Genomic DNA, 26,838 nt, shown 5'->3' with positions numbered 1-26,838 from the left:
GTATACTACAGGAAAGTCTGCTAAATAGAAATAGAGTACAGCATTTAGACCATAATATACTATATTATATTTAGACATATATACAATATAGTCTTTTTTAATGTGGGTACACACATTTAGGTACACATGTGCAAACTGCAAATTAGCAAGCACGCACAAGCGCACACACTACTCCAAACAGGAGCGAGTTGGAGAGACATTCATGAGATGCAGGATATGCATGAAGACCAGTTGATCTGCATGATAATGTTGTTTTTGAAAGGGGATGGGTTAGAGACTGAGGCGGCATGCTGCTTTGCAATAAAGTAAAATATTCAACTTGGATTGAGTGGTGCAGGGAATGTTGAACAAGAGTCTTGGTGGTCTGCTTTTCTTTTCTTAGTCAACCTTGTGTTCTTTTTCTTTGTGTTCTTGAACGTAGCCCTGTTTCTTTGTGTTCTTGAACGTAGCCCTGTTTCTTTGTTTTCTGGAACGCAGCTCTGTCTGTCATTTTTGTTCATTTGATTTCACCTGTGTTCGTTTCTCACCTGGTCTCATCAGCTCCCTATTTAGTTCAGTTCTTTCTGTTCATGTGGTTGTGAGGTAGTGTTTGTTTTTGTCTGCCTACCTGTGTTTGACCATTGCCTGCCTACCTGTGTTTGACCATTGCCTGCCTGTGACCACGGTTTCTGCCTTCTGTGAAGGTTTACTAAACATCTGCGTCTGAATCTACACCTTTTTCTCCATGAGTATTCATTACACTACAACTGTAGTTGCAGTGTCAGTTGCCATTGTTCAGGTAGCTAGGTTAACAACAATTTCAAGGGGATTGACATCTCCCAACATGATGTTTGAACATTATTACAATGTTGTTTAAACATTAGTATCGGGGGAGTGGATATGCTGGTATCAAGTCCTCAGCCATCATTATCGTAATACTACCACTCAAATCTTTCAGTTTGTGAGATGGTTCTGATTATTTGCATATTCAAAACGAGAGTTAGAGTGTGGGGTATTTGCATATACAGGAAGAGTCTGCAGCTGTCATTAGGTGAAAACCCAGAGGCTTCTGAGAGAGAGAGAGAGAGAGAGAGATACACACACGCTCACTTCGATGAAGACAGACAGATACGAGATGAAGCATGGCTTCCCCCCACACCTGGGACACAACCCCTGTCCTCACCCGTCGAATGTTAACCCTATCAGTCCCGAGAACCCAGCAAAAATCAGCTGTTCATTTATCAGACTTTAATTTATCTGCATACCCAGACCTTATATTTAGTTTGACCCTTTTCTTTTCAGGACAACCAGGGCTAAAGGTAAAACACACAACAATCTGACATAAACAGTTGCCTTCATGAGTTTCATTGACAAATGTCAATGCAAAAAATATGGTCCGCCAAAGCAGTAAAATCGGATAGAAATGAATTTATATGAATGCTGAAGGTACATAAAATGGTTTGCTCACAGGGAAATTATTATCCAACTAGTCAGTGACAACTGTTTGGAGTTTGTGACAGCAACTATGTGAGCTTATTACAGTATTATAGTCACTACAGTGCATTCGATAGGTATTCAGACCCCTTGACTCTTTCAACATTTTGTTATGTTACAGCCTTATTCTAAAATAGATTAAATCGGTTTTTCCCTCATTTATCTACACACAATACACAATGGCAAAGCAAAAATTGTTGATTTATATATTTTTTGTTAATGTATTAAAATAAAAAATTCAATAAATATCACATTGACATAAGTATTCAGACACGCTACAAGCTTGGCACACCTGTATTTGGGGAGTTTCTAACATTCTTCTATGCAGATCCACTCTAGCTCTGTCAGGTTGGATGGGGAGCGTCGCTGCACAGCTATTTCTAGGTTTCTCAAGAGATGGTCGTCCTTCTGGAAGGTTCTCCCATCTCCATAGAGGAACTCTGGAGGTCTGTCTGAGTGACCATCGGGTTCTTGGTCACCTCCCTGATCATGGCCCCTCTCCCCCGATTGTCAGTTTGGCCGGGCGGGCAGCTCTAGGAAGAGTCTTGGTGGTTCCAAACTTCTTGCATTTAAGAATGATGGGGACGTTCAATGCTGCCGAAATGTGTTGGTACCTTTCCCCAGATGTGTGCCCAATCCTGGCTTGGTTTTTGCTCTAACATGCACTGTCAACTGTGGAACCTTATATAGACAGGTGTGTGCCTTTCCAAATCATGTCCAGTGAAGTTGTAGAAACATCTCAAGGATGATCAATGGAAACAGGATGCACCTGAACTACATTTTGAGTCTCATAGCAAAGGGTCTGAATACTTATGTAAATACGTTTTTTTTAAATAATAATTTATACATATGTTAGATTTTATGGGGTAATGTGTGTAGACTGATGAGGGAAAAATGAATTCAATCCATTTTTGAATAAGGCTGTAACGTAACAAAATGTGGAAAAATGGAAGAGTTCTGAATACTTTTGAATGGACTGTATGTCCTGGGATTTGCTATGATCTTCTATGTAGAAGAACCCCTTACTTTTGAATAATTCTTGTAGTAATAATAATAATTGGGTTAAATGATCCAACTGCCTGTCAGATTCATGAACTAGCACTTTCAGCTTTACTTTGGCACCATGTTGTTTGCTGAAACAAGAGGTGTGTGTGTGTGTGTGTGTGTGTGTGTGAGAGAGCACCAGCTAGCCTGTGTGTGCAGTGAAAGCAAAGTTAATCACAGGTGCATGCGCCGTGCGTGTCATTTGAACACACGTGCATGCATACACAAGTGTGTACGTGCAGTGTGTGCATGCATGTATAATCTAATGTGCTGTATGTGTGTAGAGGTTGTTAAGTGAACCGTTGGGATTGTTTGTGTAGCTGGTTCCCTGGGCCTGCGGAGAGAGAGAGGCTGGTGGAGAGTGGGCACACACACACACACACACACCAACACACACACAGTACATTGAGTGTGTAATGAGGCAGACACACGGCAGCGCGGCTATCACACAGCGCCTTGTCATGATTCATTATTCGGGTGTCAACAAAAGAGGAGAAAACCATACACCACAATAACACCGCCTGGGTCTAGTCTGCTAGCACAGTGGGAACTCATCGTGATTGTAGCACTGTGGTTTATTGGGTTATGCTTAATTCAATTCAATGAGATTTTATTTATTTAAAGGCCCAATTGTGTTGGCGTAAAAATAGTGGATAATTATATGTATATTGGCTTACAATCACCTGCATATATGCAGACCTGTAGTTATTTCTTCTTTGGCGCGTTTAGCTTGACTTTGGTAGTTTAGAATGGCACTCAGTGTGCTTCTGTGTTTGCTCACATGTGTACATACTCTTACAAATAGTGCTGTTGATGTCTAACCGTGGATGTTAGGACACATTCACACTACAGTAGAAGTCTTCACGGGTCCAAAAAGTTGGATTGATCTGAGGACTGTCAGACCCATTCTGAAAAGGCCCGTGGAAAAACAGACCCAAACAGACCTGTGCCGTTTCGGATCCGAGAAACCCGTTCAGATCTGAGAGTAGAAAGAGAGGGAGAAAGAAACCTCAGACCGGGCGCTGCCAGCACCATCAACAAACAAACGGATTTGGCCTAATGATCCAAAGTTACGTGTTCTTAACTGCCTATAAAAAATGTTATATATATATTTGTTGTTTTGATGTGTTGCATATTAAAAATGTTTTATTGGATTTTTAATGCATTGGCCTATTGGCTTAGGCGTCTACTGTATGATATTAATATTTAAAATATAAATATGTCACATGGAATGACGCTGGAGAGACGAAGCAGGTATGGGTAGTAAAATATTTCATAAATAACAGACATGGAACGAGACAGGAACAGCGTCAGCAAACTAATGCTAAAGACAAAAACATTACAATACAGCAGCGGGAACAGAGCAGGGGAACTGACAAATATAGGGGAGGAAATAAACAGGTGATGAATGAGTCCAGGTCAGTCCAATATCAATGATGAGTGTGACGAGGGAAAGCAGGTGTGCGTGATGGATGGCAGGAGTGAGTGATGCAGGGCAACCTGGCGTCCTCAAGCGCAAGGGGGAGGGAAGAGCGGGAGCAGACGTGACAGTGCCCCTCCCTTTCTTGGGGCGCCACCCGGCCGTGACATGGGCGCTGGGCAAGCCGGTTGGGGCGAGGAAGCCCGATGAACCGGCAGGAGTGTGAAAACCTGGCAAGCCGGCTGAGGCATGGGAGCCTGGCGATCCGGCTGAGGCAAGACGCCTGGCGATCCCGCTGCAGAGAGGGAGCCCGATGATCCGATGGAGAGTGACGTGGGATGGGAAGCCGCCGAGCCAAACGAGGCAAGGAAACCTCTCGAGCCAGCCAGGGCGTAGAAGCCCAATGGACTGGCTTAGGCACCTCCGGTTCCATCGGCGCCGGAATCCACACCAACGTCACCAACAACAATAAAACAAAGAATTTGCATACCGCCCTAACAGATCCACAGATGATGCCATCTCTATTGCACTCCACACTGCCCTTTCCCACCTGGACAAAGGAACACCTATGTGAGAATGCTGTTCATTGAATGCTAAGGACCCTGGGACTAAACACCTCCTTCTGCAACTGGATCCTGGACTTCCTGACGGGCCGCCCCCAGGTGGTAAGGGTAGGCAACAATACATCTGCCACGCTGATCCTCAACAATGGGGCCCCTCAGGGATGTGTGCTTAGTCCTCTCCTGTACTCCCAGTTCACCCACGACTCCAACACCATCATTAAGTTTGCTGACGACACAACAGGCCCCCATTAACATTGATGGGGCTGTAGTGGAGCGGGTCGAGAGTTTCAAGTTCCTTGTGTCCACATCCCCAACAAACTATCATGGTCAAAACACACCAAGACACTCGTGAAGAGGGCAGGACAACACCTTTTCCCCCTCAAGAGACTGAAAAAATTTGGCATGGGTCCCCAGATCCTGAAATAGTTATACAGCTGCACCATCGAGATCATCCTGACCGGTTGCATCATCGCCTGGCATGGCAACTTCTCGGCATCTGATTGTAAGGCGCTACAGAGGGTAGCACGTACGGCCCAGTACATCACTGGGGCCAAGCTCCCTGCCATCCAGGACCTACTGTATATACTAAGCGGTGTCAAAGGAAGGCCCCAAAAACTGTCAAAGACTCCAGTCACCCAGGTCATAGACTGTTCTCTCTGCTACCACATGGCAAGCAGTACCGGAGTGTCAAGTCTAGGACCAAAAGGCTCATTAACAGCTTCAACCCCAAGCCATAAGACTGGTGAACAATTCATCAAATGGCAACTGGACTATTTACATTGACCCCCTTTGTTTTTACACTGCTACTCGCTGTTTATTATCTATGCATAGTCACTTTACCCCTACCTACATGTACAAATTACCTCGAGTAACCCGTACCAATGCACATTGACTCGGGTCTGGTACTCCCTATATATAGCCTCGTTATTGTTATTTATTGTGTTCTTTAAAAAAAAATAGTTTATTTAGTAAATATTTTCTTAATTCTATTTCTTGAACTGCATTGTTGGTTAAGGGCTTGTAACTAAGCATTTCACATTAAGGTCTACAACTTTTGTATTTGGCACGTGACAAATGACATATGATTTCATTTGATCTATAGGCCTGCATAGCTAAGCAAAAAAGCTATCTGACTCCAAACCTTTACAAAAGTTTCTTAACTTTATTACGGTACTATCAAAAGTAGGCCTAATTCAACTCATTGTTTATAGGGACAATATGTACAGGTTATTATATTGGGCCATTAAATGAAGTTTTGCAGCCCTCTTTGTTTTTTCCTTTTCATGGTTTGAGTGCGAGTAGCCCTATAGGCCTAACGTTAATTCTATTATATGGCAGCAAACACAACATGAACTTCATTTGGCTAAAGAAACGGGTTCATCAGAACCTAACAAATGACGGCAATGGGCTAATGCTATATATTTTGTATTAGTGATTTAAATGTTTCGTGATTGAAATACTTTGATGGTTCACAACTTCCTCTAGCTAAATCAAGAGAAAACAGAGGTACTTATTGTTGAAGCCAAAACACAGGGAGAGAATCAAGCCACACATTTGAATTGACAGGCAATAAAGATAAAACACCAGGTAAAAAAAACTAGACTTCTGAACTAAATTTAGAATCACACATTACCAGCACCATCTAAACCTGCAACAAGTTGCATTCCACTGCCATTAATGCTGCATTCTATTCTACATGCACCCAAATGTAATCTCCTTTTCAAGACCTGGTGTGTGATGAAAGAAACCAATGCAATAACTACTTGCCTTTTAAACATGAAAAATAAACATGATAAGAAATTGATGCAGGAGCCTTGAGAAGCTTTGCAGTGTACATCTCTAATTATGAGGATAATTTATGGTGTGGGCCATTTATAACGGCGTTGATTTTCAGTGGGTCTTTTAGTGGCTTGATTCAGCCGTGGAGGTCATCTCCATAAAAAAGCAAGTACTTCAGGGCCAGTTTTGAGCACACTCCTTACCTGCGGCTGCTAAGCAATCACATGAAGAGGCCCGGGGCTTTAAGCTATTGTCAGCCATCTGAGACTTGCTCTAGGCTCAAATAGACACCTGGTGTCTCCAAGGCTCCCATACAAGCCTGCTTACTGTAGCTGTCATCTCAGATGACTCCAGATAGCCACTCCAAAGAGGAGGTGGAACGGACATCTATAGCCACACATGATTTGTGTGTCTTTGTCAGCTAAATGGAGAGAAGAAAAAAAATCTGAATAATATGAGGGGTACCAAAGATGAGTGGGTACCATTACCGAAACCAGGGGGGATGCCTCTGATTGGCCCAGCCAGTGGAGCATAAAAAGGGCAGGTGCTGCAGAAGGCCTGCATGCAGAGTTACTAAAAGAAATTAGGGCTATTTATGGGCCCCCTTGGCACTCATTCCTGGCCAATCAGAGTCCGGATGTGGGCAATGAGCAGGGGGTTGCTGGGGGCTACCTTGCAGAGACACAGACTGCAGCATGTACCTGCTCCCTGGAGGCCTCAGATCTCTGAGATAACAGGCACACACAAAGAGACTGGCAGTCTGAGTGTAGCTTACTGAGAGCAAGAGCAGGGAGTCTGTGTCTATTTCAACCTGCTTCGGTTTACACTTCTAGAACTGGAACAGAGCTGGGACAGAAAAGGCAACAGTCTGTAAAAAACAGATCACAGTGGCCTTGAGTCGAGAGGTCCAGATTCTTTGAAATTGAGAGACTGTTAGAGGACCGTGTGCTGACGGGAAACAAGCGCTGATGTACAACTCTGCACTGTCCCCCAACTCCCCACTTCTGCACCAGTGGTGGCGGAGTTTACCTGGAAAAAATGATTAAGTGGCGGTCAGACCGGCGTTGGGCAATTGAGCCTGAGAGAAAGACTAATCCATCATGGTGAAGGCTAATGCCAGAGAGCAGCATTAGATGAATGGAGCGGGGTATCGCTGCACTACCCTTCCCATCCCCTCCTCCTTCCCCCTTTCTGTCACCTCACTCTTTCCTTTGAACAAGGAGGGAGGAGGCGTTGCATTTCCACACCATGCCTTATGTATGAGGTCCCAGGGTGTGTTGGGTTTCGATCGTGACTTTCTGATGAGCCGAGGGAGACCCGTTGACCTATCAGACGTGAGAGATTGAGGATCTGGCCTGCCCCTGAAAACGCATATTGACTCAGTCCTAAGACTATCAGACACTGAAGAGAGAAGGGAGGGAGGGAGAGTGGGCCCAAGGGGAGGGCAGGGACTCCCTCTTGTGTTCCCCCAATCACATGGGACCTGGGTAACCCTGGCGACGCAGAGAGCCTCTTGACGGTCTCCCTGGTGACAGTACAAACACACCTCCTGCTGTACAAAAAAGAGCACACTTGACAATGTTCCAGATTGGAAATGTACTTCGATACTCTCCACATTTAGATGGACAGGGCCAGCCTCATCTGAGCAGTTGATAGCAGCTGTCAACACTCTCTAGAACTCTTATCACTTACTAGAGCCTATACAGTTTGAGTGTAGGAATGAGTCATACTATTGTAGCTGACTGTTATCATTAGCATTGTAGCAACTACTGGAAACAGAGTAGGGCACTAGAGGGTCAGCACAATACACACACATACACACAGTAATACAAACACGAATTACGAGGTTCTTTCTCCATTCATTGCAGGCTAAGGGGGAGATGTGTATACAGGCGAAACCGATAACTCTTGAGTATAAACAGTGGAAAGTCTGATTGGTGGACTAGGGGTGGCCCGGTGCAGCACTCAAGAGAATGTGAGTTATCAGCTGAGAGAAAACATCTGGTGTCATGTAACTCTCTGCTGCTACAGTTACAGCTGGCTCTCCTCTTAATCCCCACACATAATGCTAGGAGAGGAACTGAGAAATACCACTCCTTTCTGTTCTTCTCTCTTTCATCACTTATACCGTATCTCTCTCCTCTCTGTTCGTCAGTCTTGCTTTCTCTTTTGCTCCTCTTTCCAATGGCAGCTCTTTCCACAGGTGGAAAATGTTCGACATACAGTATCCCTGGATCTCACCCAGGGAGTTAGCTCTACTACCGTAACAGCATTCCGATACTTGGAGTTTAGTTTAGTTTATTATAATCCCAATTAGCTACTACACATGCAGCAGCTACTCTTCCTGGGGTCCACATAAAATGTGCAAATACATGACAAAGTACAGCACAGTAATAGACAAGAACAACATAAGATATTAGATTAAATAAAATGTTTTAAATAAGAGTTATATATAGGAACGAGACAACAAAAATACTACTTATACACTATTCATATATACATATTCTTATATACAGCACAGTTCAATTTGATTTTTAGAAAGAGGAGAGGTGCTGTGAAATAATGTTTTTTAATCTGTTTTTTAAAGCTAAACTTTTTGCCTGAGTAACCTCTGGTGGCAGCGCATTCCACGACAGCATGGCTCTATACATAACTGAGCGAGGCATTAAATCTGTTTTTGTTTTGGGTACTGTGAAGAACCCCACAAGGCGAGTCTGGTGGGGTATGTATACTGTTTTGAAGGGTATGCAAATAGATTATACAAGTCAGGCATTTTCAACACCCAAATGATCCTTAAAAAGACTAGAAGAGAAGTAGTACATTTCTCATCAACCCTCAATCATGAACGACTAGTTTTGTGTTTGCAGTTAAGTCTCGGTCCCGCTCCCCCTCTCCGGCACTCAACTTCACCAGTTTATTCATTATTACGCACACCTACCACCACCTACCACCATCGTTACGACTCACCTGGACTCCATCACCTTCCTGATTGCCTCCTGTATATCTGTCACTCCCTTTGGTTCTTTCCCCAGAGGCATAATTGACTCTGTTTCATGTCTGTACGCAACTCGTGTTTCTTGTCTTGTTTCGTTATTCATCCAATTCACTCCCTGTACTTGCTTCCCGACTCCTAGCGTACACATTACATTAAGGGCAAGGATTGCTGCTTTTTTGGAGCCAGCTGCAGCTTTGCAAGGTCTTTCTCCGCTGCACCTGACCATATTACCAGGATTGAACAAGATCAAACAACCAGTACAGGTGATCTTCGTGTTGAAAACACAGAACATCTTTTTATAACCGACACTTCACAACAACTTTGTCAATATTTTTTTAACTAGCCAAGTCAGTTAAGAACAAATTCAGACATTCCTATGAGACTCCCAATCACAGACAGTTGTGATACAACCAAGGGTCTGTAGTGACTGCCTCCAGCACTGAGAAGCAGTGCCTTAGACCACCTTTATTTAATTAGGCAAGTCAGTTAAGAACAAATTCTTATTTTCAATGACAGCCTAGGAACAGTGGGTTAACTGCCTGTTCAGGGGCAGAATGACAGATTTGTACCTTGTCAGCTCAGGGATTTGAACTTGCAACCTTCCGGTTCCTAGTCCAACAGTCTAACCACTAGGCTACCCTGCCACCCCATATGACTTGACCATGATAACTGATATGACTTGACCATGTTACTCCTAGGAGATCATCTTCTTCAACTTGTTCAATGGTCACAAGCTTGATGCACAACTCATGTTGAGGTTAAGGTCTAAGAGAATGCTTTGAACCAAATACAAGGCTTTTGGTTTCAGTTTATTGTTAATGACCTATTCTGACACTGAGTGTAAATCCTTGCTAGGAGTCTCAGTGAGGTCACCTGTCACATTTTACATTATGAAGCTTTTGTTTGTTTATAAATAGCACAACGGGAGAAAGAGGGAGCAGGTGAGACCAGCTGTGTATTGACAGGGGTCACGTTTTATATATTTATTTTTTTCTTCAATAGAGTGATCAGAGACGTGCAACTATAGTTTTCTTCACAGAACACATTCGTCAGAAAATAGTTTTTTCTTCCGATGACAACAGAAGTGCAATGCTATTTGGCTGGCAGCCACACAAGTAAATGAGCTTACAATGAAAAAGCAAGCATACACACACACACACACAGCGTATCATCCTACCGTCCTTCTTGTAGAGGTTGATCTCCACTTTCCTCTCCTCCGAGCCCAGCAATGCTTGAGCCAACTGGGCGATGGCCAGCCGCTTGGTGTGAGGGCCGTACAGGAAGTTGCAGGTGCAGGGCTTCTGCATGATCTCAGCCCGCGAGTAGCCGCACATGGCACAGAAGCCATCGTTGCAGAATATGATGGCGCAGTTCTCCACCCGGGCATTGGCAATGATGAACTTACGACCTGAGGATGAGAGGAAGAGGGAGATGAGGAAGATGGTAGGGAAGATACAAAGTGTGTATGTGCATGTGTGCGTTTGTGTGTGATGTGTGTGAACACGTGCTTGCGTGTGTGTGTGTGTGTGTGTGTGTGTGTGTGTGTGTGTGTGTGTGTGTGTGTGTGTGGTTTGGTGTGTGTGACTAGTGCAAACTTGTGCATTCACAGTGGAGTAGCCATTTAAACCTATTACAACCCATGAGGCTCTGCATTGTTTCAAAGGAAGATGTTCACAGGCTCAAAGCAGCTGTCAACTCCCCCCTCTCTCTGACACATACACCTTTCCTCTACCATATATGTATATAAAATCCTTAGCTTTGGAACATTGCTGCGGGGACTTGCTTCAATTCAGCCACAAGAGCATTAGTGAGGTTGGGCACTGATGATGGGCGATTAGGCCTGGCTCACAGTCGGCATTCCAATTAATCCCAAAGATGTTCGATGGGGTTGAGGTCAGGGCTCTGTTCAGGCCAGTCAAGTTCTTCTACACAGATCTCGACAAATCATTTCTGTATGGACCTCGCTTTGTGCACGGGGGCATTGTCATGCTGAAACAGGAAAGGGCCTTTCCCAAACTGTTGCCACAAAGTTGGAAGCAAAGAATCGTCGAGAATGTCATACGGTTAAGATTTAGCCCGAACCATGAAAAACAGCCCCGGAACATTATTCCTCCTCCACCAAACTTTACAGTTGGCACTATGAATTGGGGCAGGTAGCGTTCTCCTGGCATCCGCCAAACTCAGACTCGTACTTCGGACTGCCTGATGATGAAGTGTGATTCATCACTCTAGAGTACACGTTTCCACTGTTCCAGAGTCCAATGGCGGGGAGCTTTACACCACTCCAGCTGATGCTTGGCATTGCGCAAGGTGATCTTAGGCTTGTGTGCGGCTGCTCGGCAATGGAAACCCATTTCATGAAGCTCCTGACAAACAGTTATCGTGCTGACGTTGCTTCCAGAGGCAGTTTGAAACTTGGTGGTGAGTGTTGCAACCGAGGACAAACAATTTTTATGCACTACGCACTTCAGCACTCAGCGATCTTGTTCTGTGAGCTTGTGTGGCTTACCACTTCGCGGCTGAGCCGTTGTTGCTCCTAGACTTTTCCACTTCACAGTAGCCCTACCTACATATACACATTGCCTCAATTATCTCGAGTACATTGACTCGGTACCGGAACCCCCTGTATATAGCCTCGTTATTGTTATATTATAGTGTTACTTTTTATTTGTATTTTTCATATATTTTCTGACTTACTTTAAAAAAAATCTGCATTGTCAGTTAAGGGCTTGTAAGTAAGCATTTTATGGTAAGGTCTACACCTGTTTCATTTGGCGCATGAGACAAATGCAATTTGATTTGATTTGATTTGATTTAACAGCATTTACAGTTGACCGGGGAAGCTCTAGCAGGGCAGAAATTTGATGAACTGACTTGTTGGAAAAGTGGTATCCCATGACAGTGCCACATTGAAAGCTCTTCAGTATGGCCATTCTATTGCCAATGTTAATCTATGGCGATTGCATGGCTGTGTGCTTGATTTTATACACCTGTCTGCAACGGGTATGGCTGAAATTTCTGAATCCACTCATTTGAAGAGGTGTCCACATACTTTTGTATATATAGTGTAGCATGGAGAGATGGATGGAGGGCCATGTATGCTATAGCTTGAGCTAGCAGCCCACCATAGTGTTGGCTATCACGCTATAGCTAGCAGCTGAACATAGCCTTGGCAATCACGCTATATCGGGGGTTTCAACCCTGCTCCTGGAGAACTACCGTCATGTAGGTTTTTACTCCAACCCCAGTTGTAAACTAACCTTGTTCAGATTATCAACCAGCTAATTACTAGAATCAGGTGTGGTAGAACAGGGTTGAAGAGCCCTGTGCTATAGGTAGTAGCCCACCATAGCTTTGGCTATCGTTTTAAAACTAGCAGTTCACCATAGCCTTGGTGATTGTGATATTGCTACAGTAGCTTTTAACATTAGCATTGTAACATTCACTGAATTTAAGTGTTACAGTATCGCTTTCGTCCCGCTCCTGGCACCAACCTGGACTTGAACCAGGGACCCGCTGCAAACATCGACCACAGTCCCCCACGAAGCCTCGTTACCTATTGCTCCACAAAAACTGCGGCCCTTTGCAAGGGAAACAACTAGTTCAAGGTCTCAGAGCGCGTGAAGTCACCGATTGAAATACTGCTAGCGCGCACCGCTGAACTAGCTAGCCATTTGTGTGTGTGTGTGTATGAAGGTGGAATTAAGTTGGCACTGATCCTCGCTTTTCTCTGCATCTCTGATGAGCTGTCTTGTTATATGGGAACCATGGACTAATGACTGCTCAGGCTGACTCAAAACACATCTGAAGGCCGCTAACAAGAACATTGGGAGGAAGAATGTTTGCTATTCTCAAATTAGCAGGGCACTATTTCTGTTCTATTCAGATGCAGTGGTCCCCGAGGATTATTTTTGACAGTGGTGGCAGAATTAGCGTTGGTGGGACGTGGTAGTGTGCGTGGCCAATGGCACGGTCTCCGATCAGATTTTTTTGGCCGCAGAGACAAAATGTAGTTGTTTTAATACTAATTTCCTGCAATTCTACACATTTTGTCATGGGGCCGAGAGAAATTTGTAGTTATAATGCTCATTTCCCCAAACTCTACACATTTTGCTATTAGGCTGAGCATTTTTTTTGCAGTTTTACAGCAAATTTCCTGCAATTCTACACATTTTTCCATGGCTTGTGACGTGTTTTTATGCTATCTGAGTGACTCGGACATAACAAAATCAATATTGGCCCACATTTCATGCCATTTTGGGAATTTTACATTCTCCGACTGTCTTGTTTTTATTTTGGTGATTGTTAGTTCTCAAAGATGATCTTAGAAATATATAATAAGTCCATTATCTTTTCTCCATGCTTTATATCTGGTTGTATTCAAGTTTCCACTGTTTTTATATAGCTTTGATGTATCTCCACCTTGACATATTTTAGACACATTTGCCATTTCCATTCCATTTATTGGAGGTCTTTACAGGAGCTGTCATCGGTAAATCTTCTTCAAGGACTAAAGCACACGAAGCACAAAGTGTCTCAGCATTGAGAATGCTTCGAGACTTTGCTCACATAATTGCCTTTCGTTCAACAAGTCAATCTAGACCTTAAATAAGAAGCTGACCTATTCCAAGTGGGGTTCAAAATGGGCAATTCAAACTGGTATTAAGGCAGATAAGCACTGATTTGCTTTAAGTTTTTGACTGAACTAACAAACAGTGTTTAAAGAATAACATCCGCTTGTCCAAATTACACTATGGTATTGGAATTAGGTTCTGTATTGAACTGTAGTTCGATTCTAACCGTTAGGGACCCAAAGATGTATGCGTGTGGGACAGGTTTGTGTATCAATTGCCAAGCCACAACTTGGCTCACTATCTGTTATTACAATATCGACTTCCTTAGTGTCTCACTCCCAGCGATAGTTTATTTTGTGATCACAAACTGTGTGTGTGTTGTGTGTGTGTGTGTGTGGTATGTGTGTTTAGCGATGGGGCACTGTGTATTCACCTGTTCCAGAGAACCCAGGGAAGCAACAATAAAAACCTGTCTTCTCTTATTCTCTCTCACTTTCTCTCACACACAAAGACACACATGCATAACACCCTTCACGGGCCTCACACCACCAGCTGGCCCCGCACCACCAGCTCTTACTGTCTGAAGAAGAAAAAGCCACATACATACAGTAACAACATGCCAGCTTTCTCTCTCGCGCTTCCTCTCAGTCACTACCGCTCCCTCATAACTCTCTCTCTTTCTCACACATTCACACTAACACAGATAGATCACAAACAACAACTCCCACCCAGGTATGGAAAGGGAAGAGAGGGCAAGGACAAAACACTGCAAGGCCCTGACCAAATCCAATCTCCCATATGGCACAGCTTGTACCCTATGCTACGCACATAGGGTGGCATTTGACTTGTAAAATAGTTGAAAATTAAATTCTTAGCTTACACTTTGGGCTTTTTAATACGTAATAGCTATTGGAGTGAACGTGGGATGAAAACCAATTCAATTTCACTGGTACTGTTTACAGCTATTTTCCCAAAGACTGCATCTACCTAGCCTTCACTGCTACATTAACCCCCTATCCCTAGTGAGAGAATACGGGAAGACTAGTTGTTGTTATTCAGACCACAGGAACACTAACTGTCTTCATGGAGTCAGCCAATGGAGATCGTAATAAAATGAAAACCATGGAAAAAGTCAAAACACAATGACCGGTCCTGGAGCAAGGCTACTCAGATATGCATGGAAACAAAGGCTATCCCTTCTGCAGGTTGCCGCTAAGTTCAATGGCTTCCCTCTATAAATTAGCAGCGATGTAGCCCTTAGCGGGTCATAAAGCTAATGGGTTAAACACTGGTAATGAGAAGACTGGTCACCTGATGGGGGGGAGGGGGTTCATTTCCTTGGCCAATTGAACTATGATCTGAGCATGCCCCACCATACCTTCTCCACTGTGCAATCCGGTTTTCGAGCTGGTCACGGGTGCACCTCAGCCACGCTCAAGGTACTAAATGATATCATAACCGCCATCGATACAAGACAGTACTGTGCAGCCGTCTTCATCGACCTGGCCAAGGCTTTCGACTCTGTCAATCACTGTATTCTTATCAGCAGAGTCAACAGCCTTGGTTTCTTAAATGACTGCCTCGCCTGGTTCACAAAACGACTTCTCAGACAGAGTTCAGTGTGTCAAATCGGAGGGCCTGTTGTCCGGACCTCCGGCAGTCTCTATGGGGGTACCACAGGGTTCAAATCTCGGGCCGACTCTTTTCTCTGTATATATCAACGATGTCGCTCTTGCTGCGGGTGATTCCCTGATCCACCTCTACACAGACGACACCATTCTGTATACATCTGGCCATTCTTTGGACACTGTGTTAACTAACCTCCAAACGAGCTTCAATGCTATACAACACTCCTTACGTGGCCTCCAACTGCTCTTAAAACCTAATGCATGCTTTTCAACTGTTCGCTGCCCGCACCACCCCGACAGACTAGCATCACTACTCTGGACTGTTCTGACTTAGAATATGTGGATAACTACAAATACCTAGACTGTAAACTCTCCTTCCAGACTCATATTAACTTCTTGGATATAGGGGGCGCTCTTTTAATTTATGGATAAAAAAACTTTCCCGTTTTAAACAAGATATTTTGTCACGAAAAGATGCTCGACTATGCATATAATTGACAGCTTTGGAAAGAAAACACTCTGACGTTTCCAAAACTGCAAAGATATTGTCTGTGAGTGCCACAGAACTAATGCTACAGGCGAAACCAAGATGAAATTTCATACAGGAAGTGCCCCAGATTTTGAATGCGCTGTGTTCCAATGTCTCCTTATATGGCTGTGTATGGGTCACGAATGAGCTTAGACTTTCTGTCGTTTCCCCAAGGTGTCGACAGCATTGTGACGTATTTGTAGGCAAATCTTTGGAAGATTGACATTAAGAGACTACATCTACCAGGTGGCCGCTTGGTGTTCTCCGTTGCAATTATTGCGTAATCTCCAGCTGGGTGTATTTTTCGTTTGCTTCGAGGAGAAATACAGCTGCCACGAATGATTTATCATCGAATAGATATGTGAAAAACACCTTGAGGATTGATTCTAAACAACGTTTGCCATGTTTCTGTCAATATTATGGAGTTAATTTGGTAAAAAGTTCGGCGTTGTAGAGAGTGCATTTTCTGAATTTTTTCTTAGCCAAACGTGATGAACAAAACGGAGCGATTTCTCCTACACAAATAATCTTTTGGGAAAAAATGAACATTTGCTATCTAACTGAGAGTCTCCTCATTGAAAACATCCGAAGTTCTTCAAATGTAAATGATTTTATTTGAATGCTTTTCTTGTTTTTGTGAAAATGTTACCTGCTGAATGCTAGGCTTAATGCTATGCTAGCTATCAATACTCTTAAACAAATGCTTGTGTAGCTATGGTTGAAAAGCATATTTAGAAAATCTGAGATGACAGTGTTGTTAACAAAAGGCTAAGCTTGTGAGTGAATATATTTCTTTCATTTCATTTGCAATTTTCATGAATAGTTAACGTTGCGTTATGGTAATGAGCTTGAGGCTATAATTACGCTCCCGGATACTGGATTGCTCGACGCTAGAGGTTAAACATCTCCAATCCAAAATGAAATCTAGAATTGGCTTCCTATTTCGTAACAAAGCCTCCTTCACTTACGCCGCCAAACATAACCTGGTAAAACTGACTATCCTACCGATCCTCGACTTCGGCGATGTAATTTACAAAATAGCTTCCAATAGTCTACTCAGCAAACTGGATGCAGTCCATCACAGTGCCATCCGTTTTGTCACCCACCACTGCAACCTCTATGCTCTAGTCGGCTGGCCCTCTCTACATATTTGTCACCAGACCCACTGGCTCCAGGTCATCTATAAGTCTATGCTAGGTAAAGCTCCGCCTTATCTCAGCTCACTGGTCACAATAACAACACCCACCCGTAGCACGCGCTCCAGCAGGTATATCTCACTGGTCATCCCCAAAGCCAACACCTCTTTGGCCACCTTTCCTTCCAGTTCTCTGCTGACAATGACTGGAACGAATTGCAAAAATCGCTGAAGCAGGAGACTCATCTTTCCCTCACTAACTTTAAACATCAGCTATCTGAGCCGCTAACCAATCGCTGCAGCTGTACATAGCCCATCTGTAAATAGCCCACCCAATCTACCTACCCCATCCTACCTACCTACCTCATCCCCATATTGTTTTTATTTACTTTTCTGCTCTTTTGCACACCAGTATTTCTACTTGCACATCACCATCTGCTCTTCTATCACTCCAGTGTTAATTTGCTAAATTGTAATTACTTCGCTACTATGGCCTATTTATTGCCTTACCTCCTCACGCCATTTGCACAAACTGCATATAGACATAATTTTTTCTATTGTGTTATTGACTGTACGCTTGCTTATTGCATGTGTAACTCTGTGTTGTTGTTTGTGTCGTACTGCTTTGCTTTATCTTGGCCAAGTCGCAGTTGTAAATGACTTGTTCTCAACTAGCTTACCTGATTAAATAAAGGTGAAATAAGAAAAAATATTTAAAAAATTTGGTGAGTACTAATGGTTAGCTACAAATGATATCGCCGGACAAAACATGCTTGAAATGTATAAGGCTTGGTGGTGACCTACGGGAGGAGATGTGAGGAAATGTTGATATGTAAGTTGATATGTATGTACAATGGTTAAGTCGAATAAAATAAATATTAAGATGTATGCCAGGAGTAGATATATCCTACCATAGAGGCACATACACAGGATGACTGCTAGGGAACTGCTGACAAAGACCAGTGTTAATTCTTCCCCTTCAGAACTGCAACAATGTGAGAATCATAAAAGATGTTTGGGGAGAGGAAAAGCTTTTTCCTGTCCTGGGAAGCTTCCTGAAACCAAAAAAATGAAGAGTTTGAAAACTTTACTCTGGTATGCTTTGTTCAGTTAAGTGTGCAGGCTCTATTTGGGTGCAGCGAGGCTGGGGTGTCACCGAGGGTAGTGCTTATCAAACACCTCCTAATGAGGCTCTGGCTGAGAGAGGCAGAGGAAGAGAAGAGAGGCTGATTAAAGACAAACCAGTGAAACTCACAGGGAAGGAAAGAGACAGTATGACTTACACACACCAATACACCCACACACACCAGCCACCCGAGAAATGCGCTGTTCTCCATGCTCCCGTCCGTAAGGCAGTACCGGTGCATCAAGGCTCAGACAAACAGACTCCTAAACAACTTCTATCCCCTGGCCAAAAGACTGTTAACCTCTACGGGATCGCCCTCCCAGATATGCAATGGTTCATTGGATCAATCTAAAACGTCACAAACACACTGCTGCCATCTAGTGGCCAAAATCTAAATTGTGCCTGGGCTGGAATAATACATTATGGCCTTTCTCTTGCATTTCAAAGCTTGATTTTTTTCTTTTGTATTATCATTTACTACATCTAATGTGTTATATTCTCCTACATTAATTTCACATTTCCACAAACTTCAAAGTGTTTCCTTTCAAATGGTATCAAGAATATGCATATCCTTGCTTCAGGGCCTGAGCTACAGACAGTTAGATTTGGCCATGTCATTTTCATCCAAAGGGTTGGATCCTTTAAATGGCTAATGACTACTGCTCTCCCTCTCCCACAGACTATCCACACTGACCATATGCCCATCTTACTTTTCTTTTTATTCTATTTTTTGTTATTATCTTTTATTATTATTATTAATATTACATTATTATCATTATCACTGCATTGTTGGGAAAGAGCTCTCAAGATAAGAATGTTTTACACCTGTTGTATCCTGCACATGTTGCAAATAAACTTTGAAACTTGAAACACAATGCAGCCTGAATATTTCACCAGGCCTCAGGGTTGTCTGTTCACGACGCTTAGTCCATCTGTGAGTGGATAGCTTGGGGACCTGCACCGTATGGTGAGGGGGCGTAGGGACTCCCATGACTAGCATATAAAAGACTGTGTGTGTATCAAATCAAAGTTTATTGGTCACTTACACAGATTTGCAGATGTTATCGCAGGTGCAGCGAAATACTTGTTTCTAGCTACAACAGTGCAGCGATATCGTGTGTGTGACATGGAGCTGTTTTCTATCTGTGTATGCCTGTTGCATCCCGCTCAGCTGATGCTGTGTAGGAGACTAGCAGACAAAACCATAAAGACACAGACATAAACAGAATGAGTGACCTATCATCATTAACCCCTTGCCTTGCTCTGGACAATCACCTGAACCCACAAAGCCTGCACTTACACTGAGTGTACAAGACATTAGGAACACCTTCCTAATATTGACTTGCACGCACCCCTCTTTTGCGCTCAGAACAGACTCAATTCGTCAGGACATGGACTCTACAAGGTGTTGAAAGTGTTCCACAGGGATGCGGTCTCATGTCGACTCCAATGCTTTCCACAGTTGTGTCAAGTTGGCGGGATGTCCTTTGGGTGGTGGACCATTCTTGATACACACGGGAAACTGTTGAGCATAAAAAACCCAGCAGCGTTGCAGCTCTTGAAACAAACCGGTGTGCCTGGCACCTACTACCATACCCTGTACAAAGGCACTTAAATATTTTGTATTTCCCATTCACCCTCTGGATGGCACACATACACAATGTCTCAATGGTCTCAAGGCTTAAAAAACCTTCTTTAACCTGTCTCCTCTCCTTCATATACACTGATTGAAGTTGATTAACCAGTGACATAAATAAGGTATCATAGCTTTCACCTGGTCAGTCTATGTCATGGAAAGAGTTCTTAATGTTTTGTATACTCAATGTATAACCCCATTAACATCATGTAACTTGCCCATCCAGAAAAACAAAAATATTGGAGATTATCAGCAGAAATTAAAAAGCTGTCATGCCTGGCATACAGTATAGATCTTGACCTCATTACTTCAGACAGTACTGCAGTGTGTAAAGGGATGTTGAGGTCATCATAACATTTTATGACATCCATTCTGGGGAGAGATCTAGGATGGGGATTTCCCTCCCCCAACCCGAACCATAACAATAAGCTTGAATACTAAGGTACTATCTAGAACATAAACATCCCCATAGGAGAACCCTTTGAAGAACCCTTTTTGGATCCAAGTAGAACTATTTTGGGTTCCATGTAGAACCCTTTCCACAGAGGGTTCTACCTAGAACCAAAAAGGGTGCTCATATGGGGACAACCGAAGAATCCCTTTGGAACCCTTTTTTCTACAAGTGTACCTTGCATTCCCTAGCACATTACATTTTTACAATCAACACAATATTTTATGGGCCATTCCTCAAGGAAGTGAGTTTGAACTCCCTAAATGGGGTAATGTAGATTTATGCAAAGTGGGTTTCATTCCGAGGACACTGGTAGGACTTTAGTCTATAAAATGGTTAGTATTTCCTAGACGAGTGCTAAGAGAGTTGGTAGAGCAGACACACATATAGCCGAAGAGCTTCAGGGGAGAGGCAGAGACGGGCAGAGGAGAGGGGGGGGGGTGACACAGGATGGAGTGTTGGAATGGCAGAGTGGTCACAGAAGTGAGAGAGGAGGAGAGTGAAGGACAGCGAAAAAGAGGAGAAAGAGGAGTATGAGGAGGGAGGCAGCGGGTGGTGGACAAAGTGCTGCCTGTTGGAGCTTAGAGTGGACCACTGATAGAGAAGCGACACTGAGGACTGAAATATACCTTCGCTTCCAACTGAGCTGCTTGAGTAGCTTTTCAACTAGTTTATAAACTCAAAACTCAATTCAAACATATTTTGTTGCCACAGATTTGGTTGCTACTCTTTGTAGTTAGGGCTGAGCGATATGGCCAAAATATCATATCATGGTATTTTCCAAATGTTTGATGCTATGATGGAATTTGACGGTATGTTATGTTTTTAATTAATAAAAGTTCTACATTTGCTTTATGAATAGTGTGTGATCCTAGGGTGGCAACACATATATTCGAAATCATTTCAAAGGGTCTTTCTCCAGTCTGATTGTTTTATAATGTTCAATTCAACTTCAGCCTAAAATAATTAACTGCATTTCCATCAATTTCTGCATTTCCTGCACTCATTTGAGATCATTTCCACGCTGCCACGATATGGGCAAAAATACTAGGCCCTATTTTTAACCAAATGTTGCAATTGCGACTTAGATTTAGCTACCCAGCTAACTAGCGATTAGCATTAGTGGCTAACACGATTTAGCTTAACTTGCTAAGAAAATACAAACTAGCTGTTTGCAGATGTAAGAAACACAAACTAATATTGTAATTATAGAACGCTTGTGGATTTATATTAAGATCAAATTGGAAACAACATTGTTGTATGTGCTGCATTGACCATGCAGACTGAACGAAAGTGTCTCGTGGTCAAGCAACAACAAATGCGCTCCTTGAGTGACAGGGGGTGGGACTAGGTCTGTGGGCACAGCGAGGCTCCAAACATTCAAATACCGTTATAGAAGGTAAAGTAAAAACCCAAACCGGTCCCTGCATCAATACCGGTATATAGTAAAATACGGTATTCCGCCCAGCCCTATTTGTAGTATACATACACTACTCCCTAAATATAACAAAAATAAATAAATTATTGTTTGCTATTACATGGGGAATTACATGCACAGCAGCACCTTGTATTCCACTCAATGTTTAGCAAAGGCAGAGTTACCTAAGAAATCAAGTTTGAGCAACAAACTGACAAGACATTTGTTAAAACACAGCTTGTCTCACCGTTCACACATCCACACACAATTCTTTCTCAAAATTCCTAAAAGGATCATTTCCACATACAAATCCCTGTGAGCACTAACATGTGAAGTTTATAGGAGCACATCAAACTTGGTGTCAAATGAAAGTTACGAGTCTATATTCTTGAGAAATTAAGTCATACAGTATATATATTTTTCAACCATTTTCCATCCTACATATTAGGAATAAGCAAAGGCTTTGATTTCTGGCCAAACAGAAGGAAAAGGTGTCATAGAAAACATATAGCAGAAAAAGTCTTAAAATGTATTAGAAATAAACCAAATCAAATGTTATTTGTCAAATGCTTTGTAGACTAGCAATGAAATGCTTACTTATGGGTCCTTTTCCAACAATGCAGAGTTAAAGATGAAGAAAAAAATAGAAATGGTGACACGAGGACTGAATACACAGTGAATACCGAATAACAATAACAACAATAATAAAGATAACATCAAAACACAATGTTGACATAAAGACCAGTGCTGGCTAATATCAACATTGGAATTATTTGCCTTCTGTAAGTTTAAGAAAGGTTGCTTAGTTTTGTCATTCTGTATTTCTAATTTCTCTCCCTCATGAGGACGGAGGATTGTGAAAGTTCACAGAAGTAGCAAGTAAAGGTAGACCTACCAATTGGTTAGTGTTTTTGCTAATAACAATTTGGTTTATGATTTATAAAGTGATTAAAACACATAATTCTGTTACCTGTAAAATCTGTATAAAAAATATAAAAAAAACAGTAACAGAATGACTGCAACTGAATTGGCTACAATGGGAATTCATTGTAGTCACAAACCACAGTTGGGTCACCTGCTACTGTCCTCCCTTCCACTGGCATACTGTTATGTTCAGCTCATAATTGATTTTGTTATCTTTCTGTCGTCATGCGGTTAAACCAAGAGTGTTAAAACAGTCTGAACAACCATTCGCTCTCTCTCCCCGTCTCTATTCTCTCCAGTTAATGTCACCTCTCCAGGCTCTTACTGACACCTACCCATGAGCCCCCTCTCTCTCCATTTACTGTAACCAGCCCTCTCACCTACTGAGCAGGGACTGACCCCGGACGTCCATGGACATTGAAATTTGGTCAGTCCAAATCTGAACCAATCATAGACATCTGTTTCACAAGTGTGAACAGCAGAATACAGTAGAGCACAGTACAGCACAGCAGACATTTAAGAAAACTAAAGTATACTAGAGTATAGGTCAGAACAATACAGTACTGCAATACAGTTTAGTACAGTACAGTAGAGCACACTAGATTAGAGTACAGTATAATTTACTGTATGGCACTGTGCTCTACTGAACTATACTGTATTGAACTCTACTCTACTGTGATCCTAGCCACCGTGCTTCTACACCTGCACTGCTTGCTGTTTGGGGTTTTAGGCTGGGTTTCTGTACAGCACTTTGAGATATCAGCTGATGTACGAAGGGCTATATAAATACATTTGATTTGATTTGATGTGCTCTACTGTAATGCACTCTACTGTGCTCTACTGTGATATACTGTGATGTCCAAACTTGTGATACATAGACTTCTATGATTGGTACAGATTTGGTCTGTAATGAGGGCGGAGAGCATTACAATAATAACCAGTGTGTAGAAAAATACCCAAACACGCAAAGGACGATAGTAAATAATTATACCTTTGTGTACCTATTCAGTATACATCACCATGAAAATAATGACATCCATAATTATGTATTTCTGTATAGTACAGATCAGGGACCCATGATGTCATTCTGTTACCGAGTGTTAATCCACTTCACTTACTGTAGTTGCATTTTTTCAAACTCAAGGTGCCATGTCATAGCTGACACCCCATTCTTTCGGCAGACATCTTTAAATCCTCATTCAGAATAGATATTTAACAGCGTTTTGAAAATGTGGTCACACAAACTGAGGGAGATTTTACCGTCATTACGTTACCAAACATCTGCACTGTTCTTCGAGTAAATGCGTTTTTGTAAAATGTTCAGTGGAAATTGTTAGACGTAGTCCTGCATGGTTTGTTTAACTTTGCAATCAATGGTTTTTGTTTGGCATACTTTTAAAGTGAAAGATCTGAGTCTCATCGTCATTCAGTTACCGTGGAATTGCCTAAAGGCAATCCTAGTGAAAAAACTGAGGAGGAGATACTTCTTGTTACAACGACAACTCCTCATCCGACATCGCACCTGAGAGGTTTCAGATATCTCACTTTGCATTTGACCTCAAATGTGATAATACAATAGAAGATGCTAATTAAATCTGCCTCACACAAAAAGCACATCATTATCAGAGCAGCTAGCATAGCTAGTCTGTTTACTAAAACGACGCAAGTTCAAGTCAACAATGAAACCTCATCTTCTCATTGAGAAGACCACATTGGAAACAAGTCTCTTGACTTTTTTGGATCCTCACAGTTTTGGTATATTTATCTGTTGCCTTGTTTTTCCAACATTTTGCGTGTTTAAATTGTCAAATAAAATAAAATAAAACTGACACACTAGCCTAGGTACCCAAGCTAGCATTGCGTCGTTTAAAGCTGGAACGCACAAACAAAGGACACTAGGTGATGGACAGGATAGGCTGGAAGCGGAAGTATGGAACTAATTTCCCCAGCAGGTGCCATGTTCCCCAGTTGGACGTGTGCCTGGCAGCAGCGGGGGGATGAAACTGTTGGACCATGACAACCCAGCGGGTTGCTCGTAGAGACTGGGAATGACAGCTAGCAACAGAGACAACAGAGTACAGAAGGGAAGATGCTGAGAGAGAGTCAAACGGAGTGAGGGGGGAAGAGAAGTATCGATTGTGTTAATGACTGTCTTGGCTAAAGGAGATGATTGGACGGGGTCAAGCCTAAACAAACCGTGTCAGTGTGTCAATATGGCTGGGATCGTACCAAGTACCACAATTGAGGGTGGGGGAGACGGAAAAAATAACATCAGTGAACCTGCATGCATGGATAATCAGCCCCACTACCGCTAAGTGACTAGGGATCAGGTTGAGGGAACACTACTTATTATAGACACCTATAAATACACAACACCTATCGCTAATCCATGCACAGCCAATGTAAGTCATGATCCATTTTAGTAATTTAGCAGATGCTCTTATCCGGGGCAATTAGGGTTAAGTGCCTTGCTCAAGGGCAGAATTATTTTTCACCTAGTCGGCTGGGGGATTCAAACCAGCAACCTTTTGGTTACTGGCCCAACGCTCTTTACCACTAGGCTACCTGCTGCCCCCAGTGTATCGATATACTGGGGGCAGCAGGTAGCATCTCTCTCTCTCTCTCTCTCTCTCTCTCTCTCTCTCTCTCTCTCTCTCTCTCTCTCTCTCTCTCTCTCTCTCTCTCTCTCTCTCTCTCTCTCTCTCTCTCTCTCTCTCTCTCTCTCTCTCTCTCTCTCTCTCTCTCTCTCTCTCTCTCTCTCTCTCTCTCTCTCTCTCTCTCTCTCTCTCTCTCTCTCTCTCTCTCTCTCTCTCTCTCTCTCTCTCTCTCTCTCTCTCTCTCTCTCTCTCTCTCTCTCTCTCTCTTTCAGATGCCGTGTGAAGGAACATCAAGGCCCCCTCCTGAACACAGTGGTGTTCAGGTGCCGAATGTAGAGTAGCATATGTCTTCAGATCATTCACACAATCCTGGTTCTCGGTCTACAGACAGAGCCTGGATTGAGTCAGCTACATTGGAAGACTGGAAGGAAGGACATTGTCCTCTGGGGAACTATGTGTGGGCCTGGCTAGTTTCCCTGGTGATGGTGTTTGTGCCTGGGCTGTAAAGCTTAATGTCCTCCCCAGCTCCCATCTCATACAGTGCAAATTGGAGGCTTCTATCTCATGGGGCCAGGGAGCAATGACTACACAGACAGAGAAAACAAGGTGGCAGGTAGCCTAGTGGTTAGAGAGGCGAGCCAGCAACTGAAGGGATGAATCATTAGATCATTTGTTTTGGGACTGTACATATGTAGCTTGTTTTAGTTCGCATTGCAACATTTACCTGGAGCTAACTCTGCAAATAGCACTGCTGAGTGATTTGAAAAGCCAAAGTCAATCGATCAATAATATAAGAATACTCTAAGCAAAAATGTTTATCCTTAATATACAATCTGTTGAAATTATGTGAGTAGAAAGGTTCAAAACTTTTGTGAAACATCACAGCACATTTGAAAAATATATGGCAAATAGAAATCAAAACTGGATGGTATACAGAGATAGATGAGAGGATTTGAGGGTAGCTGAAGGAGGAGACTTAAAAACAAAAAAATATAAAATATACTGTTTCCATAAAATGCATATTGTATGTATAAGCTGGAAGTAAAAGCCTAAGTGTTGCTGTCCATTAGTTTACTCTAAAATGTGCAGTTTTGTCACACAACACAATGCCACAGATGTCTCAAGTTTTGAGGGAGCGTGCAATTGCCATGCTGACTGCAGGAATGTCCACCAGAGCTGTTGGCAGAGTATTCATCATTAATATCTCTACCATAAGCCGCCTCCAATGTTGTTTTAGAGAATTTGGTCATACGTTCAACCGGCCTCACAACCACAGACCATGTGTATGGCATCATGTGGGCGAGCAGTTTGCTGATGTCAACATTGTAAACAGAGTACCCCATGGTGGCGGTGGGGTTATGGTATGCGCATGCAGGCATAAATTACGGACAATGAACACAATTGAATTTTATCGGTTGTCAATTTGAAATTTGAATAAGATCCTGCGGCCCATTGTGAGGCCCATTGTGAGTCCCATTGTGAGGCCCATTGTGAGTCCCATTGTGAGGCCCATTGTGAGGCCCATTGTGAGGCCCATTGTGAGTCCC

The 26,838-nt window shown here is 42.8% G+C and overlaps 1 protein-coding gene across 2 annotated transcripts in view; it reads right to left on the bottom strand.

Moving 5' to 3' along the window:
- kcnh2b (potassium voltage-gated channel, subfamily H (eag-related), member 2b) overlaps positions 1–26,838 on the bottom strand; it is a 326,635-nt gene that overhangs the window by 285,930 nt on the left and 13,867 nt on the right. For both annotated transcript variants that reach the window (XM_031836147.1, XM_031836148.1), the window contains one exon: positions 10,452–10,682. In XM_031836147.1, the coding sequence (XP_031692007.1) occupies positions 10,452–10,682 (231 nt within the window). The remainder of the gene's footprint in view (positions 1–10,451; positions 10,683–26,838) is intronic.

The sequence above is a fragment of the Oncorhynchus kisutch genome, linkage group LG11, assembly GCF_002021735.2.
Source record: "Oncorhynchus kisutch isolate 150728-3 linkage group LG11, Okis_V2, whole genome shotgun sequence".
Classification (NCBI taxonomy): domain Eukaryota; kingdom Metazoa; phylum Chordata; class Actinopteri; order Salmoniformes; family Salmonidae; genus Oncorhynchus; species Oncorhynchus kisutch.
The sequence above is the reverse complement of the archived record's forward strand: the minus strand, read 5'-3'. Positions and strand labels throughout refer to the sequence as shown.